General features: G+C 50.7%; 1 protein-coding gene across 2 annotated transcripts in view; it reads left to right on the forward strand.

The window, feature by feature from the left end:
- The window catches only part of LOC132910648 (inactive tyrosine-protein kinase 7-like), a 34370-nt gene that overhangs the window by 5125 nt on the left and 10355 nt on the right, over window positions 1-18890 (forward strand). The window contains exon 2 of one of the 2 annotated variants that reach the window (XM_060966463.1): window positions 3321-3623. In XM_060966463.1, the coding sequence (XP_060822446.1) occupies window positions 3321-3623 (303 nt within the window). Of the gene's footprint in view, window positions 1-3318; window positions 3624-18890 lie in introns of both variants that reach the window. The other variant, XM_060966464.1, reaches the window with a different exon arrangement.

The following is an 18890-nucleotide window of genomic DNA, read 5'->3' on the forward strand; positions in this document are numbered from 1 at the left end:
CGAGGAATCTCGAAGAAACTCGAAAGGTATCCGGCTAATGATTTTTCGATTTTAACGAGCCGGTCGTTAGCGTGAGAGGCCCTGGTCGCTGGTGTGTGTGCGCGCGCACGCCCGCGCTCGCTCGCTCGCTCGTTCGCTCGCTCGTGGTAACGAAAAGCTTTCGTAACGAGGCAAGTTCCGCTCGACGAGGTAGAACTTTCGTTCTTTACCACTGCCGGCTGCGAGGAGATGGTGCGCCGCGAGTAATAATCAAACATTTTTTTGCCTTCTTCCTCCGACGATCGTTCCGAGGCGAGAAGCGATCTCTCTTATCCGGCAGAAAATAGCTGCGCTCGTTACTTTGAAGTTGGCCGGAAGTGGATGAACCGTGGAGGGAAAGGAAAGGAGCGCGTCCTTTGCGATGTTCGGTGGTTTACGAGTCGGTTGGCCGTCCGCGTCGAGATCGTTCTGCTCTTCGTCGCACACGGAAGTGCAGCGTCGCTGTGTGGCGTGGCGTGGCGTGCAGGGGCCGAAAAATCGAGCGGCTTGTGTAAACGCCATAAAGCGGCGCGAGCAGCTGCACACGTCGAACGAGAGAGGACGGAACGCGGAGCTGGACCGAGAGAGACGTTCGCCTCGGGGAGGAAAGTAATCTCGAGAGTAGGTCGTAAAAGCGGTCGTGTTTACCCCTTGGGAAGGTTCCAGGATCGGCAACGAACGACTCGGAAACCGAGCCGCGCGCATTCTTTTTTTAGGATTCGGCCGACTGTCGTGGATAAGCTCGGCAGAGCGTCGACGCGCAGCGTCGTCACGAGCTCGTTTCAAAAGCAGCGAGTTCTATCTCTTCTTCGACTCTCGGTTTTTGAGATCCCTCTCGGCCAAGCAAATCCACCGGAAGAGGGAGCATCGTCATTAACCACGGAGAGTCACGAAGAGCGCGCGGTATGGAACCGACTTGGAAATTTCGTCGAAAATTACCAGCTCGCTGGAATCGACCGCGTTGGAAATTACCGGTTCTTCGAATCTCCACCTCGCGCCGTTCTTTCTCCTTTGTATTTTAAAGGATAATTTTGATCTACTACGAGATAATAACAGGATCCCCTGCCTTCCCCCGCAACGACACGGTTAAAATTTAGAAACGTCCAAGAGATCCGGCCAACGGTGTCTGGTACCTGGCCCCGCAATTAGGCCGGACGGCTGACGCGGTCCCGAACCGAGGCAAATAAAAGAGCATCGGTCCGTTGGGATAGATTTACGACTGGGCATTACGGATCTGGCCGTTCCTGGGGTTAACGTTTCGAGCGAGCGGCGTCTCGAATCGCACGAAACTAACGTTAATTGACTTCCGTGAACGCGGCAGAAACCGTGAAAACGAACAACGAGAGAATTTCAATCAGGGACCAGGTTCTATTTTCATCGCGACTCGCGTATCTCTTCGAAGGACTCGCCTTCTCCTGTCGGAGATCGTGGACAACGAGATCGAACCCTGACCATTCACGCGAACTGCAAACCCGCGTTATTTCGAGTTCACCGATAATGTCGCCGGCGAGTTAATTAGCTTCCTCGGGGAAAACCGTTAAGCGTGAACGGGGCGAATACCTGGACGCATTGGACGGGGCTCGTCGTTGACCGTGCACGTGTGTAGCTTGAATTCCAGCCATGGAAACGCAACAATCGATTTTCAGCTCGTGTACAGAGAGAACGTAATCTACACACGTACGCGAACGCGCCACAGTATACGTGTCGTATATACGTTGCGATGGATGTTTGCAAAATCGGCGATGCGATCGATCGATACGCCGAGAGTACGGCTGCGAATCGCGAGCTCGGACGCCTGCCGCTCGAGTTCCCAGCTCCAGACTTTTTTCTATCCATTTCCTATCCATTTTTTACAGCGCGGAAGCGGTAACGTTCACGAAGCGAAAAAAATATGTTCGAGCAGATGATTCTTGTTACGACTTTTTTTCTCTTTCCACTCGTTTTTTCTGACCGTGTTCCCTCTGCACCGTTGTTCGTGTCCGCCTTTTGCTCTGCTCGCGTCGCCGCACCACCCTACCTGGTACAATGTGGTTCGTTTAATTTGCACGCCCCACTATTTGCAGCTCGTTCCCAACGTTTGTTCATGGACGTTGCTCGAAAGCGAGTTTTTCGTGTACGATTTGAGCACAAACGATTAAAAACTAGCCAACCTCTCCCTCTCTCTCTCTCTCTCTATCTATCTATCTATCTATCTGTGTGTGTCTCTCTCTCTCTCTCTCTCTCTCTCACACAATTTACCGGCAACGTATCCATCTCGCTTTTTGTCTCGAATTCGTTGGGACGTGGAACAAACTGGAAGCCGAGTTTGCCGATACGTGTCGGAATAAGATCAGAAGGTTTGCCTAATTAGCTCAGGAAGCTTAAATCGTTCCGTCTCGGTAGAGAAGCTTATTAACGACCAACTAATAAGCTCGTTGAACGAGTAGACGTCTTTCTCTCGATAGCAGTCGCCCGGTGCGCACGCTTGAATACGTACTCCGCGAAGAACACCTGTCGCGTATTTCATGGATGTCATTCGGATATTATCTTCCTCTCTGGTTCTTCTTGCTCGACTCGAATCGTCGACGCGCAGATACCCGCGGCAATCGGTAAATTGTGCGGAATTACTCTAGGGATATGCATCTACGTTCGTATCCTGAAAACACAACGGGCGCGCCAGGCACAGCTGGGAAAGAAGAGAGCGCATCGCGTATCGCGCGCGGTAATATCCCGAAAACAAAAACAGAGAAAAAGAAATCGTATTAAACGGTGTACCGAGAAACGAGACAGGGGGCGGCGTGCCAGAGGAAGACCTTTTCTGTTGGCGGATATCAAAGGACATCGATACAATAACGTTGCCCCGTGCTAATTATCAATCAACTTAATGAGAGTTCCGCATTCAAAGAGCGAAGCTCTTGTTGCCATCCGTTTTACAGCGTTTCCTCGTCGAGCTGTTTATCGCTCGATTGTTACCGCTCTACTCTGGTAATTAACGATATTTTTAATAACGATATCATAACGCTCGTGTCGGCATTTCATCTTATCCCCGCAATTTCCAAACGATACGGGGTGTCGAAGCGAAACTTTCCAGTTAAAATCCACCACGCGACCCTCGTTTTTAACGGAATTTCCCAACGTTGTTCGTTCGCACGGTTCGGAGTCAAAGGATCCGCTGAATCGTCGGTGGAGAAAGAAAAAAGCGTAATCACCGTATCGATGATTTTGTTCTCTCTCTCTCTCTCTCTCTCTTTGTCTCTTAGCTACGTTTCGATGGACGATAATTAGATGAAATTGTGTAACGTTCGATCGATGTGTTTGCACAGTGGTACCGGTATTTGGTCAAGACGGCAGCCTCTACTTCTCCGTGAGTCCCGGCGAGCACTCGGTCGCCGAGGGATCCCCGGTGCGTTTGAGATGCGAGGCACAGCCCAGTTCTCTGGTCAAGTACTCGTGGAAAATCGACGGACAGCCGCTGGCGCCGAGTCCACGGAGACACCAGGATGGCGGCGACCTTCGCATCACCAGGGTGAACCGAATCCTCGACAGTGGCAACTTCGTTTGCGTTGCCACCCACGAGGAAACTGAATATTCCATCGAGAGTTCACCAGCCAAGATCGACATTCAATGTGAGTAACTTTTTTATGGTACTCGATTTCTCGCTAATTTGTTCGCCGAGAGTGCGCGTCCGTTGCACGAGTAGTTACGTTCCACGATCAACTCGCCGACGTCTGTTTGGTCGGAGGCGTGAAATCCTGATCGATGGAAAAAAGAAAAGAAAAGAAAAGAAAGAAAAAAAACGCGGTAGGATCGCGATACAAACGCGTTTAACAGCGCGGCGCGTCGCGCGAAATGGAACTCGTTTCTTGGCGCAAATACGAGAATTTTTTAACGAGCGCTAGCTCGCCGGCATTTAATTAATAACGTGCTCGTGATGGTGGGCGAGACCATCGAGAGATTAATCGCGTAGGTCTCGAGAGCGTGGCGCGAACCTCGCGTCCCGCGCGTGTCGTACCTCACCGAAATGCGGCAAACCGGTATAATCCCGCGTTCACGGTCGCGTTGCTTAATCGACAAAGTGCGAGAGCAAGACGGAGCTTGGGAGATGAAACGATAGAGCGAAGGAAGATGGGCGGTGGTAAGAGAGGAGGACAGTCCCGAGACCAACGCCCGAGGGATTCAAAGCGACGCTACAACGGATTTCACCGTGGCTATGTTATTCTCACGGCACTTTTTAATCGCCCTTTCTCCGCAAAAGCGCAGATCAAACGCCTGCCGTGCAGAAATTACACGAGCCGAACGAACCAAAGAGAGACAAGCGAAACGAACAGAACGAACCGCGCCGATGGATGGAAGGGGGAAATCCGAGAGCGGGAGAGAAAGAAAAAGAGACCGGGAAAGAAGGGGTCGAAACGAAAGGGAAGCGCGGAGATAGGAATCGATTCGCGATAGCCTCGGCTGCTGAACTCGGCCACCGTGAGCTCTTTCGCCGTTCCCGTCCCTCTCGCGATTCCAATTATTCGCCAGCGCGACATTAATTAAGCAAGATAATTTGCTCTCGAACCGAGCTGCCCAATATGGCGTCCGTCGATGACGACGGCCCTGGGCGCAGCCGTGTTCGTGTTTTAACGATTTCAAAACGCTCGAGGATCCCCGGAAAGTAAATTCGACGAGACGAAAGTTGTCGCTGATAACGACGACGACAACGACGACAACGACGACAACAACAACAACGACGACGACGACGACGACGACGATGGCAACGATGCTTAGCGTCGAGACGGGTGTGACGAGTTGACTGAGCGGAAGAGGAGAGAGGAAGCAGGAAAATACGTATAATGTTACTAGCGAGGTGCGCGAGTTGCTGGCATTTTTTTATTTGTATTTGAAAACGCACAAAATAGGTGCTTTCCGCGCGTAGGACGAGGGGGAACGAGCTAAAGTGAAAAAAAAAAAAAATCGACGCCGTAACCGAGGAGGCGCGAACCGCGGTACCGCGATATTGAATGAATAATGAAGAAATTTGCAAAAAAAAAGTACATATTATTAAATCGGGGAACCGTCGAGGACGGGAAAAGAAGAGAGAAATAGTGGTGAAACGGTTGCGGGGGCTGGCGAGGCAAGAGCGAGGAAAGAGAGAAACGACGTCAGGGCGTCGTTAGCGTCCCGGCACCTCGTTATCATGTATCGTTTCGTAATTATTATTACACGCTGCTGCCAACCCGGTGAAGTGTACCGAGCACGAGTACATTTAGCGCGTGCTTAATACCCGTCGCCTGGCTCGATTCCTTTTGATAATTGCGATAAATATAATAATGATAATGACGATGGAACGTTTTCTTCGGCTCGCCATGGCTGCGGCGTTTTCCGTCTCCTCCGTTCGCGAATGAATTTCGTCTAGGCATCGCGTAATTTCGTCCAACCGACGAACCACCCTTTCATCCGCGGATTCGCTCGAATCGTTCCGATGAAAGGGAATTATCCGACGGATAAAACGCTTATGGACTCAAATCGTCGATGCCGTCTAACGTTTATAGTTGTTTCCCGTTTGATTAATTAAATCCGTCTGGTGATACCTTTGCAAAGGGTTATCGATCTTTGAACCGATGACATCGGGGGGACGAGTCTTTTGTTCGATTCGAAACGGAAACGGAAATCCCTATCGAATGTACGCGCGCGCGTTCAACAGCTGATTAATCTGCGTCTAATATCTAGCCCCTTTGACAATTCGATACCGCTCGCCAGGTCGTCGATCCGGTTCTTTTCACCAAGGCCAAGGCCGTACGAGGCGTGGTCGTTCACCGTTTCGCCGACGAAAGATACAAATGGACTAGCGACGGGCAACGCGTTCGCACGTTGCTTTTTACACGTCCCCGGCCAATCGTCGTTTAACGTTTCTACTGCGAAGATCTTGCCGCGTACCGAGTCTCGTGAGAGACTTTAAAAATGCGAGTAGATATTTTCTTTTAATTAGGCTCGCTTGAGGATATACAAGACGACTCGGTTAATCAGCCGAAACAGTCTCGCTGCTACCGAAATTGCGGGAAAACCTTGCGAGATTACGGCTATTCCAAAGTGTGGAGATATCGCGACGCTATTAGACCTGTTTATGGCGAAATTTCCAGAATTTCAAGGAATAAAACTAGTCGGACTGGATGTTGCGCGTGTTTCGGGGCGCGCATTGTGGGCGAGCTTATTTCGGTTGATCCTTTAAACACGCTCGACGCTCGAAATGTCTCCTCCGCTCGGATACCATATGCGTTCGTGTAAACGGTACACTGGCGCATTTTGGCTCCATTAAATATAAGGTGCGCGTGTTGCGCTTTCCGATAAAACGCAAATGCGTTTTCCGCGTTTCATGAATTTTCGCGTAAACGCGCCATCCGCTGCCTCCCGTTTTCGATCGTTCGTTTTCAATCGCGCCGTATTAACGATCGCGTATAATTACTCGATACGAAAACAACGAGCCGTAATCGTAGAAAGAACGTAATTAAACACGCGAGAGAGTTTCGAAATAATTTCGCGATATCGAAAAACAGGGCAGACGGAAACTCTGGTTTTTCCACCCTCGAAAGGTCGAGCGTCTGACGAGTGATCTCTCGAACACGCTCGGCGATGACGAGCTGGCCCGCCGTGAATATTCCGCGTACCTCGACGTGAAAACCATCCCTTTCCCTCTTTTAATTTCCAACCCCTCGGCTCGCGGCCACAGACCAGGCTACGAGGGACGGACGCACGGGGGGTAATAACACGCCGAGGAGGATCCTTTGTGCAAATAAAAAAATAACATCTCGCTTCGCGACGAGGAAGAGCCTGCTGCGATACGCGACAATGGATAGGAAGTTGTTCAGCCTCGAGCTACGGCATCCGCGAGGGTGTGAGAGTCACAGCGAAACAGACAGAGAGGGACAAGCTGCGGGACTAGGGGCTGAATTCAGCGCAACGCGTATCCTCGACTTCACGCGAGATCCTATCTGATTTATACGCCGTGTACGTAGACTCGAGCGTGCTACGCCTCGTCTTGCAACGACTTCCTTTGCATCGGATGATACGCAAGACTCCTAAGAGACCGAACGAGTTATTCCACGCGCCACCGAGTTCGGTCCGTTCTTCTCTTTCTTTACGACCATTTCCATTTCGCTCGGATACGGTGCAAATCGATGTTGGGAATTCTAATGAAAATGACGGCCGGAATGGTAAGATCGTCGCTTCTTGCCGGGATAAACGCTCTCTTTCCTCTTGGCTCAGCGTAATGGTGAGCTCGCGGCGAAAAATATCCGGGCTATTAATCTCTATTTTTTCTTCTCTTTTTCCTTTCTTTTCCCGAGCAGCCAGATGATTCGTGAGGTTTAACGGTTTAAGGGTCTCCGGATTGAAAGTGTTAACGCGATTCCGCAGACGAGTGGATAATGGGATCCAAAAGTGGCTTCAGCCACCGTGAAAAATCCTGTGTCTCCGGCTTCTAATAGGGTTGCGGCCGCGACGAACGACCGCGGCAACCGTTCACGTTCTCGCCGCTCCTCGTTTACCTTCTTCGCGGTCTCGACCGGCAATTAAACCTCACGCATTGTGCGTAGTCGACAATAAGCCATCCTTCTCCCAGCAATCTCATTTCCTCCGCCCCGTAAAGCGCCACTTTTCGATGAGCTCCGGTTGAACGAGTACTTTTGCTCATAGCTTCGACTATCATCCGGTCCTCGTCGTTGCGCTGCCTCCGAGAACAATCGTCGGCAGACGTTTCTTCGCCGCGTTGTCGCTGCTCGACCGGCAAATAGCTCGCTTTGGAAATTCTATTCAAAGACCCCTCTCGCCTTCTGTTCTACTCGCCTTCCGTGATACTTATTCGCCATTGTAATCGCGCGGATAATTTCGATCGCACCGTGACGCGATCGTCTCGCGGGAAACTTAACTTTCGCGCCCACGTTTAATTTATTCGCTCCTTTCGTCCGGCTTGCATTCGTTGAATCCTTTGAGACCGGACGAATTAATAACCGCGACTAATTTATACGTTCGTGGCGAAACGTTGAATCGTGTCCAAGGTCTCGAAGAAGGTCTTCGTATCCACATTCTTGACTCGCATCGTAGCACCGCCTGTGAACCCCGCGGCTGGCCGTATAACGCCAGGCCAAATGGCAATTAGGCTTCTCCTATTGTACACCACAACAATACCCATTTTTTAGCGGCTACGCATTGACGGGAGCAACGCGTGCCGACCCTCCTCAATACCACGATAAATTTACCGGTTCGCTTCAAGGGTGTGCGCTTCGATCCGCGTTTCATCGGTATAATAATAACACCTGGCCGATAAATCATACGCGCGAAACATTCAACGGACGATGAATTCGAAGAAAGGCGGAAGAACACCCGCCGCGATTGCGTTCGTTCCAGGCCGAAAGTCGCCACGGTGTTTAACGAATTTTGCGAGATCGTTCTCGCTCGCGAGTCTCGGGATCGTCTCGAATCGCCAGACAGCCGCACGCGTTCGCTCTATTGACGCCCTAACGACTTTTATAGCGATCACGCGCAAGTGTTTACCTGAGCCGTCTTGATTCGCGATGTTTCCTCGCAGCGAGAAAAAAGAAAAAGCAAGGGAGAAGAAAGAGCGGAGGAGAAAACGTGGAATAAACAAAACAGCGCCTCGGCGAAGCTTCGAATTATATCTGCTTTAAAGGGAGGAAATCCGCGAGATCTCGAGGCAAGCCTACCATAGGGATTCTCTGGTTCTTTCCCCGTCCTCGTGTTCTCTTCTTTCCTCTCACTCCCGGTCGGTCGCACGCAGGTGGAGAACTCAATTCAGCGAGGGTTTGCTTGCATTTTCATTGTCTCGCCTCCGTGCGGGCTGCGCGTCGCCGTTGCCGTCGTCGCCGTCATCGTAGTCGTCGTCATCCTCATCGTCGTCGTCGTCGTCGTCGTCGTCGTCGTCGCCGGAGAGCGAGCGCGAGAGACGCGAAAAGAAAGGGACGGAGGAAGAGCACGCGAGGCTGAAGAGGAGAAGGAAAGGCCAGGAAGGGATGGGAAGGGGTAGTAAGCTAATCGTTGAGGCTGTAGGCAGCCCGGGGCGGCTGCATTTTTAAAAACACTACCACGGATGCTCGTCGTGAACGCGTACCACGAGAAACTCTTATTCTCTCTTTCTCTAGCTATCCTTTCCCCGGCTCTCCCTTCGTCCTTTCTTTATTTCCCTTCTTTCGTTTCTCCAGCTCGGTATATCGCGCTAGAGCTGTGTTGGTGCATTGTGCCGAATGAATTGCAGTAGTGCACCGTCGTGCAATGCTTCGCACCCGTGTACGGCTCCCGGGCTACTCTCGAGTGACCCTAAAATAAAAAAGGATGCAGAGCGAGCGCTACCTTGGTAAATATCGCTTTCACGATGTTTTCGCGTTTTATGCGTGTCGTTCCCCTAAAGCGTTTCTCGTAGTCTGCCTCGATTCCAGGGAAAGCTCGTTATACGCGTACGTATTATAGGTACTTCTCATTCGTTGACAATCGTCGACGCGAGTTAAATTCTCGTCAGAGTTTTGCGAATAGCGCCAGGCGAATAGAACAACCGAAAATGACCCTTCGGTGCGATATGTCGAAGATCTCGCGTACGGTACGGTCGGATAGAGATGGAAATAACGGAAATACCTCGGCTGATCCAGGTTTTCTCGATGATATTTCCTTACACGTACGTACGTATCACTCGAAAGAGAAGAAATTCGTTGAGCGCTGCCGCGATTTATCCGGTGTGCTTGCCGAGCGTTCCCGGTCGATTTGTTCCGCGCGACTTTTGTCTCGCACGGCGCAACCCCTGTCTGTCAAATTACCGTCATCGAGGCGAACAATCGGGGCCAAGTACACACGGTAAGGCATTTTAGCCGGGGAGCACCGTAATTATTTCTCGCGCTAAATGAACCCGACCAATATACAGTGGAACGAAAAAAAGAGAGTGTGTGCGGCTCGTTGCACGTAGAAATAAAAAAAAAGGAGCGTGCAGTGCCAAAAGAGTGCGAGAGATATCTAGCAACGGGGGAGTAGGTACGAAGGAGAAAGGAAGCGAGGAAAGAAAAGGACGAGAAGCAGTGCTGGCAGTGCAGGAGATCGACGAAAGAAAAGAGCGCAAATAGGAACAAAAAAGGAAAAGAAAAAAGATACGCGATAAAAAGGAAGGAGCCACCCTGTCGCGAGAATCTGGCCGATGAATAAGGAAGATCCTGGGCTCCCCATTAATTACGCTCCTTACTAATTAACCTTGCGCGCTTTCCCCTAATTAGTTGTACGGTTCGCGAAGGAAAAAAGCTGGCGCGCATAAGTTGTTCGAGCACGTTTAAGCATCGACGATGGTGACTCGTGTCGCGAAACAGAAACAGACACCTGTTCATCCGGTAAATCTACCGGAGCGAGTCGTCTGAAAAAAAAAAAAAAAAAAAAAATGGAACGACGCTCGTTTCGTGACGCGTCGAGGAACGTTCGACGCTCGAATTCCATACGCTGTACATCCACGCGAATGGAGTACGAATATACGAGAATGTCGCGCGATGAACGAGAGAGAGAGAGAGAGAGAGCGAAGAATTAACGGCCGCCACTCGGGAAAACCACCTGCAAAATCGACGTGCGACCGTTTTATTTCCTTGCTCGAAGCTCTCGCGTTCAATGTAAACGGTGCGGGAAATCGCGAATACCGCCAAACCGAATTTTTCAAGGGAAAAATGGATAGCCGCACGATAAAAACGGGGAAAATACCGGAGCCTCCGGAATTGGTTATTTCATGGGACACGACGAATATATTTTTCATATTACGCTGACGTCGGCCAAACGACGCTGCCTCGAGTCCCCTTGGACGCCGCTTCGCCGGTTTACCCCTTCTCTCCATCTGCCCTTTTATCGTGGAAAAAAATTGTTTCCTCTTCTTTCTCTTTTTTTTATTCTTCTCCGAGACCTGGCGATTTCGTTAAATACGACGCGGTTCAACAATTACGGCTCTCGAACGATCGTTTTGACGTTTGTTTCGTTCGGTGAAGTTGTCGAGAAATCGAAACACGCCACTTCCAAGGCTATTAATTTCGTGGCGGTGCAACGGTGCGCCGAATGCGTCAATGGATGCAGATATGTATCGATGGATGCATCTCGATCCTTGGGAATTAGGGAGGCGCGCATGCAGACACCGCTATCATTACGAGATGCTTCTCCTTTCTCCCTCTTTCTCCCTCTTTCTCCCAACGGTGCCTACTCGACTGCGCGAAAGGGAACGAACGATCCATTTACGTTCAGATCGGTCGGAAATGCAGTCGTTCCTTATCCGCTGCCGCGTTTAAAAGGACCTTCCTTTAAGCGTGACGCATGAAAAACGCCTACTTTTTTCCCAGATTAAAAGGGATATATTTGTTCTTCGCGTATCCTTCTGCCAATTCCTAGACTTATTCCATCATCGTTTCGCGATGCAATAGTTTTTTTTTTTTTTTTTTTTTTTTTTTTTTGGTAAGAAGAAATATTCATTTGTTAGGAAATAAGAGCATCGTGAAGAGGGCGCCTTTACGATGCTCCAAATTTTCATTTCCGGCTAACGAAACTCGCCGACCCATAAAACGAAACTTGTTTCTCACCGACACGTCAGTCTGGTGTTCAAGCCGTTTTCCCTGTCGCGAGAGAACTTCTGGGGACGTGGTCGTCAGAGAAATCGCACGACTGAGCAATATTTTTTTTTTATTTCGTCGTTACCTCTCTAACCTGTTATCCGCCCTTGTTCTCCGCGCCCTCTTCCACCTTTTTCTTTTCTTTCCGCCGGCCCTTTCCTATCCTGCAATCTTGCCCTCTGCGTCCGATTCTTTTTTCGATTCGTAGTTACCGCGTACTCGTAAAGGCCTTCCAGACGGCGCGTTTCATTATTTTCCTAAATCGATGAAAGGGGGAAAAAAAGGATATGCCGGCGTTGTTAAACAACGCGAAGAAAGGAAAGAGCAGTGAGCACGAATTTACAATGCACTCGAATTCTGTTACGTGGGTCTAACGCGGGAGCTTGGTACGCTAAGCATCGACCGCCGCCACGCGCACATTGTTTGGCTCAATTTCACGCGAGAAAGCGAACGAGCTAGCAGGCGCTCGACCCTCGAACTCGAGCACAGACTGGGGACGGAAGTGATCTCGCCGTTTCTGATTTTCAGTCGCGACAATGGTCGCTTTTGTTCCACGATCCGGCATCGCGTTCCTACCGAGATCCGCTTCGAAAAAGGGTGTCGGGTCGAACCACGATCGCTACGCTACGATACGCAACGCGAATCAGAAATCACTCTTGAGAGGCGCCATCGATGTTCGATCTAGCATCCCATGTAAAATCGAAATTTCCGCTCGCCGATGTTATCGAGATGCTACCACCACCCGGTCCTTTATCCTCCTGTCTCTTTCACGTTCGCTTTTCGCCTCCGCCTCTCCTCTCTCTTCCCGGTTTTCACCTTTCGCAAATCGACGTTATCCGTGGCGCGGATACAACGTCGCATTTGCACAGCCGCGAACTTCATCCATCTTTCTGTCTCTCGAATAGCGAGAAAGCAATACCGGCTGCGAAATCCTGATCTTTAGATCGATTTTACGATCGCTCGGCTGCGATGCGTTTCATCTCGGGTAGCGCGAAACGAAATGCAATTGCGGAATGTTAGCCGGGAAGGAGAGTTTGCTCTTTGGTTTGAATTCCGAAGAAAACGGGGGATATCTTGGTCGTTCGTTACGTCGCAATTCTCTCCGATGTTTACTCTAACTTTGTGATCGATCTTGCCGTCTGCAATCACGAGAACTTTCGTCCCTTCACTTTCCACGCTCCTTCGTCGTTCATTTGCGCCGAGAGTCGTGAAAACCAATCGTCCCTGGTAAATTAAAAACGTAATAATTTCCTCGCGCTACTCTGCTCTTTCCTTTTTCTTTCCTTTTTTATCCTTTTTTTTTGTACCGCGTTGTGGAAGCGTAGAGAGGCGAGCGTGGCCGTGGAGGAAAAAGAGAGGGAAACTAATTTATCTTGGCGTTCCGATGTCTCTCGACGTGGTGGGTGTATCGGTGTGTATCTGGTCGCAGATACGCGACACTATTTCCAGCAATTTTATCTGGCAACGCGACTCTCGTTCGAAGAAACGAGCCGAAGCGATGAGCGGCTGGAATCGATGCTCCCGCCGTCTGCATCTTTCTGTCACCGGCATCCGCCGCCTCTCTATCGCTTGTTTCTTTCAAGCCCTGCGAGAGATTCTTGTCGTAATTGCAATATATGCGCGTCGCGGTGAGATTTCATTCGAGAACAGCCTATAGCTGGTAAAGCTTGTCCGACCACTTTGGAATCGGTCAAAAGGCCAGGCAGACTGCTCGAAAAGTAATATCCGCTCTTTTTCGCTACTCTTTTTCGCGACCACGTTTCATGGCGCGTACGCAACCAACGTTTCTATCTTACGCCGTGCGACAAATCGTTAGAGAAAATTCTCTCTCTCTCTCTCTCTCTCTCTCTCTCTCTCTCTTTGTGTCTCTATTATTACGTTTTTTCTTTTTCAATTTGTCAAAAGCTCGGGCTCGTTTGTTGCTTCTTTGAGACCGCGCGTCTCGATTTAATTATATGATTAACCCGGTAAAAGTTTGAAAAAGAGGAAAACAAACGGCGCCTTTGTGCTGCCGGATACTATAGACTTTTTATGGAACGTTGCGCCGCGAACAAAGAAAAAACAAACGAAACCACCAGACACACGCTTTCGTTCCGTTCTATGGAAGTTAGTTGGCTTTTCAGTACGCACGGCTAAAGAGGCGCACGAAGCTGCACTGGCCGAGTTGAAACGGCCGATGAAGCGTACACCTGCCTACAGTTTGTTTTATTGATTTATACGTGCTCAAATATACCGGCAACATTTACTCGGCAAACAGTATGACTCGATGTTCCATCGCAGCGTCTAAGATTCTCTCTGCAAGCGATGAAAGCGCTATTCAGCTCGCCGCTGTGTTTGCTTTACAATTACCAATCGCGCCGTAGAAATATACCGAGTTGCTTGCAAATAGATTTTTAATTAAAGCCCGCTTTAGACCGTAGATATCGGACGACTTCGTGGTGCCCCTCTCGCCCCTTGTTCTTTCTTTCCGACTTTATGTAGGCGATGTCTCCCGGCTCGATAAGACGTCGGGAATGCGAGGCAAGTCAGAGAGAGAGAGAGAGAGAGAGAGTTGGCGCGATCGAACGTTATTAAATTATACCGAAGGGCTATCGGGCGGCCACAGTTTTCCGCGATACACGTTGCGAAACTTCCGTAGGAAGGCGCGACTCGGCCGGTTGCTAACTTTTTAACGACCTTAACGGCGCCGCGTTGGTAACGAGGATATTTCCGCGGTGTTACGAGAAGCGTCGGGATTTTCACGGGAATTCAGCGTACTCGTTCGGAGAAAAGGGAGAGGAGACGTATAATTCGAAGGAGTTTTTCGAGCTCGACTACGCCGCTAATAAAGCTTAAGTATTATTCGGCTAGGTAACCCTTGATTCTCGCATGACGGCTGGCATCACCCTCTTCACACGCAGGTTTGACGGTTCGAAAATAATTACCGTGTTCCTCTCTCTGGCTCTGTCCCTGTCTCCCTGCCGGATACGTTCCCCTCTGGAACCTAGTCTCGCCTCTCTCGCACGGTTTTTGTATTCCTTCTGGGGTGGTTTTGAGGATTGGCACTCGGGGCACGTTCGCAATACACTCTGCGTCCCCCTCGGCTCTCTCACCCGCTCTCTCTCTCTCTCTCTCTCTCTCTCTCTCTCTCTCGTGCTCTCGCCGTTCGACTTCTTTCCTTCCTCGCAGCCTTCTAGTTTTCCTGAAATTGGATAATTCGTGGAAGACACGAGGCGCCGGTCGATGTGTATTTTTCTGGAGACACGTATGTAAACGCTTTATTTCCGTGACAATCGTTTTACCGTATTCATTGCTGTTTCTTTCAAGTCTGAAACGTCAAACTTCGAACGATAGGAGTCGCAGCGAATTTGTAAAACCGTGCGTGACGTTTTAAGTGGCGAAACGGCGAGGATAAATTGTCACGGCGCGCTTCCAAGGAGAACGAAGGAACGAGAATTTTACAAGGTTCGCCGATGCGAATACCTAGCAGCGTCTCCATCCAATATTTACATTTCATTTCCTCGAAGGTGTTCAGAGCGGCCCGAGTACGATTCTCACGGCACTATCTATCGTCCTAGCGTACAATATCTCCTAGACGACGATTTGTAGTGGATTCTGTTCTTCTGGAAAGTAAACGAACCGACTGCTGCAGAGCCGTCCATTTTTATTACCCCGATAATCCCCGTGTGTTCGTCATCGACCACGACCGATATCCTATCTCGAGTCTTACCATTCCGAAAGAGGATTTATGTCACCGTTTTACAACGTGTCATAAAAGATGCAACAGCGTTTCGGTGTCTCCGCCGGTATCGTTATCGCCGACAGAGAAGCACGAAGAACGTCCGATCGTTGTTCGAAGCATTTCTAACCCGAAATAGCTTTCCCAAAAATATTTGATCACCGCGCGTACATGGAGAAAAGAAGAGGGAAGGAGAGAAAGAGAGAGGGGGGGGGAGGGAGCGATCGATGTATAATGTATAAACAGTTTTGAAATTCGAAGCACGGCGAAATAATTGCGACGCGAAAAGTAACGAGGTGGAGAGACCCGTTCGTTAGTAAGTTCGCTGCTAAAAATCCCTGGCAAGCCCCGATTTCTCCGTCTCTCTCTCGGTGCTTTTTTCCGTTAACGGAACCATCCCCTGTATGTCCCGAGTATCGAATCGAGCTGGCCCGCCGACACGAAATTATCGAGCGAGAATCGATTTCGCTCGTTAACGGCGCGCGACTCGGACTCTCGCGAATCTCTCCGCTCAATTAAAACGGTTCGCGTTGCAGGATGAATCGCGGATAATCAACGTTAAACGTTCTTTTCACGGTGGCGCGAGATTTGTCGCGTTTTTCGCTCGAACAATCGCACGACGAGACCGAGTAGATCCATCGGCGACCGACCGTGTGCCATTTCCATGATCTTCGTTTTCTCCGCGAACGCGGAAAACGTATCGGTTCGACGCGTCTCTATAGTCCGTTCCTCCTTTTGTCCCGTTTGCCCGATAGAGCGATCACGATCGCCGGGGAGCTGCTGAAAAAAAAGTCGTCCAGCTTTTTTCAAAGAAAGTCATACGATATTCCTCCGTATCGAGCGCGGATTCGCGTTAAAATTGATTCTTCCTGGGAACGGAGCGCGCGTTCCGGGAATAGCCAGCGTCGATATTCTTTGTTTCTCGACGATACGGTTGATTTTTCGGCGGGTGGAAAAAATTCTGTTCGGTCAAAGGCGCGTAGCAGCGGAGTTTCCCGAAACGAAGAAGCGAGCCGGCGACCCAGAGCTGCGGCAGACGAGGGCGGATAGGTACAGTTCTGGAGAGCCATAAAACTTTATGGTGCGTTTGCATCGACCGACCTTCCCTTCTCTTTCCCTGCTTTACTACCATCCCCATGGCAACGACCGACCCCCGAACAGAGCCACCCTGCATCCCTCTCTTTCTCTCGCTCCCTTTCTGCCACGGTATCTGTCCGCCTCTCTTCTTTCCAGCCGATGCACCTTCTCTCCTTCTTTCTCTCAATCTCCTCGTCGCACCTTCGCCATTCGTTTTCTTCGTCTTTCGAACGGCGTGCTGGCGAGGGTACGTCGGCTACCCTCTCTTTCTCTTTCTCTTTCTCTTTCTTCCCTTTCTATCCCCCTAATACGCTGCTACGACGCGTGTACGGCTGATTCTACGTCGACCGAGCGGTTGAACGAAAAATCAGATGCTTATTCGCTCGCTAAAAATCTGCCTGCGATCCACGCGCGAATGAAATATTTTCTGTCGCGTTCCTTTACAGTCGTTCGCTGCGAAAACGTTAGGTCTTTCCACCGTAGATCGTCACCTTCGCCTCTTCCGGTCGTCTGTGCGCATTCGTGTGCTGCACCTCCATTCCTATATTTCACGTTTTACGGTTATACTCTGACGCGGAACGACGCACAAATCGGCGGGACGATACGGCGACTGCGATCGTTCGTGGTTCTCGCGTTTGCTCCGTGCGCATAGTTCGCCCGGTCTCGTATATAAGTTCGATAGCGCGTAAACAACGCGTTTCCGGGGCTTATCTGGCTCGGCCATGCCCGTACGGTGTCGGGTTCCTCGAAAGAGGAACGCCGCCAGCGATACGGTTTAAAAAGAAAAAGAGATCGGGTCGAGTCGTGGCGCAGCGGATTTGTTTATTTAGAAAGCAATCGCTCGCGACGATCTCTCGGCGATTGGCTCGCAACTCGTTGTGCGCCCTTTGAAGAAACGCGTCGGTTTCGAGTAGCCAGCCGTTCGTCTTGTAGGTCGATCTATGGCGTACTTTTGCACGCGCGTCTCTTTCGGAGCTCTCCGGACAATTGTAATTGTGTTAGTAAAACGTATCGGCTTTCACGCTGTTTCGCTGGTTACTTAACGGATCGCTCGGTATCTACGACGATGACTCTCGGGTTGCGTTAGCCCTCGCGGGCGTGTACGTTTTTTTCTCTCCAGTCTTCCTATCTGATCTGGCCGAAACGGCTCGAACCGATCCGCTCTGCTTTTTGTATCGTCTCGCTCGTGTTACCCGAGGATAACACGCTTTTTTTGTGAGCCTTCTCAGTCGTTCAACTTTTTTTTCCCTCGTCTCATTGGGTCACCGTTGCCATTCATAAATTCCGATACCTTAAAGGGTACGCGGTCTTTAAACGCGTGTATCGGAGCGAACTCGGACAGAGGAGAGAATTTGTACGAAGAACGGGAGAAACCGGAGATCGGATGTATTTCGGATCAACGTCGAAGTGCTTCGTCCGACGATAGCTTCCGTTTCTGCGTCCCTTTCGTGGAACTCGACTCTCCGGAGAGCTCGCGGCTATCCGAAATTCGACAACCGCAGGAACGACCACGAAACTCTGGATACACGACGGCGGTCGAAGCGGCGCGATGTTGCGAACGGTTGCGAGAAGCGCAAAGACTCGTGGGCGAGTGAGAGCCGTCGCTAGTCTCGCGAGATTGGTCCATCGAGGCTCCAAGCAACGTGTCTGGAAGCAACGAGTACATGTAGACCGGCGGTGTCTCTGACCGACACTCCTGTCGGCGAATTAGCTCGCCTACCCTTTCATCTCTTTCGTCTCTCTGTCTGTGCCGGCATTCGCCACTCTTTCCCTTCGATGCCGGTCCTTCCCCCTCCGCTCGTTTTTTCTCGGTGTTCGCGAGGCTAACGTCCCTCGAGTGAGAAGAACGCGGCCCGGCTGGTTTCTCGACACGACGTAATCCACTAATAATTCAACGAGAGTGCCGGGCGGGCCACTCTTCCCATCGTTTTACGTCGGGTGTTGGTCCGCGTCCGCGTCCGCGTGGCCACGACGACACGACCGGTCCGAGGCTCGAGTGTGCTTCGCGTCACTCCCTCTTCCTTTCGACCGAAGGTTTCCAGAGAAAACCGCGGCTTGTTTGCACGTCTAGGATAAACAGCGGCCTCGTGGAAAGGCGGAATCGGCCGGGGAGAGGCGCGTCGCGCGGAAAACGGGACCCGGGCGTGCTTTTCTTCTCCCTCAACGCCTCACCCCCTCTGCCTTCACCCGTTCGCCCACACCTCCACCTCGTCTCGCACCCAGTCTTTCGCTCTCTCGCTCTCTTTCTCGGATTCTCTGTGCCGGCAGCCCCGTCCGTCACCCCTTTGGCGGCATTCTTTCATGTCCTTTTCGGTTTACAATGTACGTAAACGATCTCCAAGGGGAGTGCTTTGTCTTTTCAAGGGATATTAGATTTGAAACGGGACGCTTTTAGCTCCCCGGGTGATGCCCCTTTCGCGGGAATCGTTTCAATTCAACGAGGAAAATTATTTCGTTTTTATCCTTGGCGCGCGGTCCCGAGTTTTCAG

This window comes from Bombus pascuorum, chromosome 9, assembly GCF_905332965.1.
Source record: "Bombus pascuorum chromosome 9, iyBomPasc1.1, whole genome shotgun sequence".
Classification (NCBI taxonomy): Eukaryota; Metazoa; Arthropoda; class Insecta; order Hymenoptera; family Apidae; genus Bombus; species Bombus pascuorum.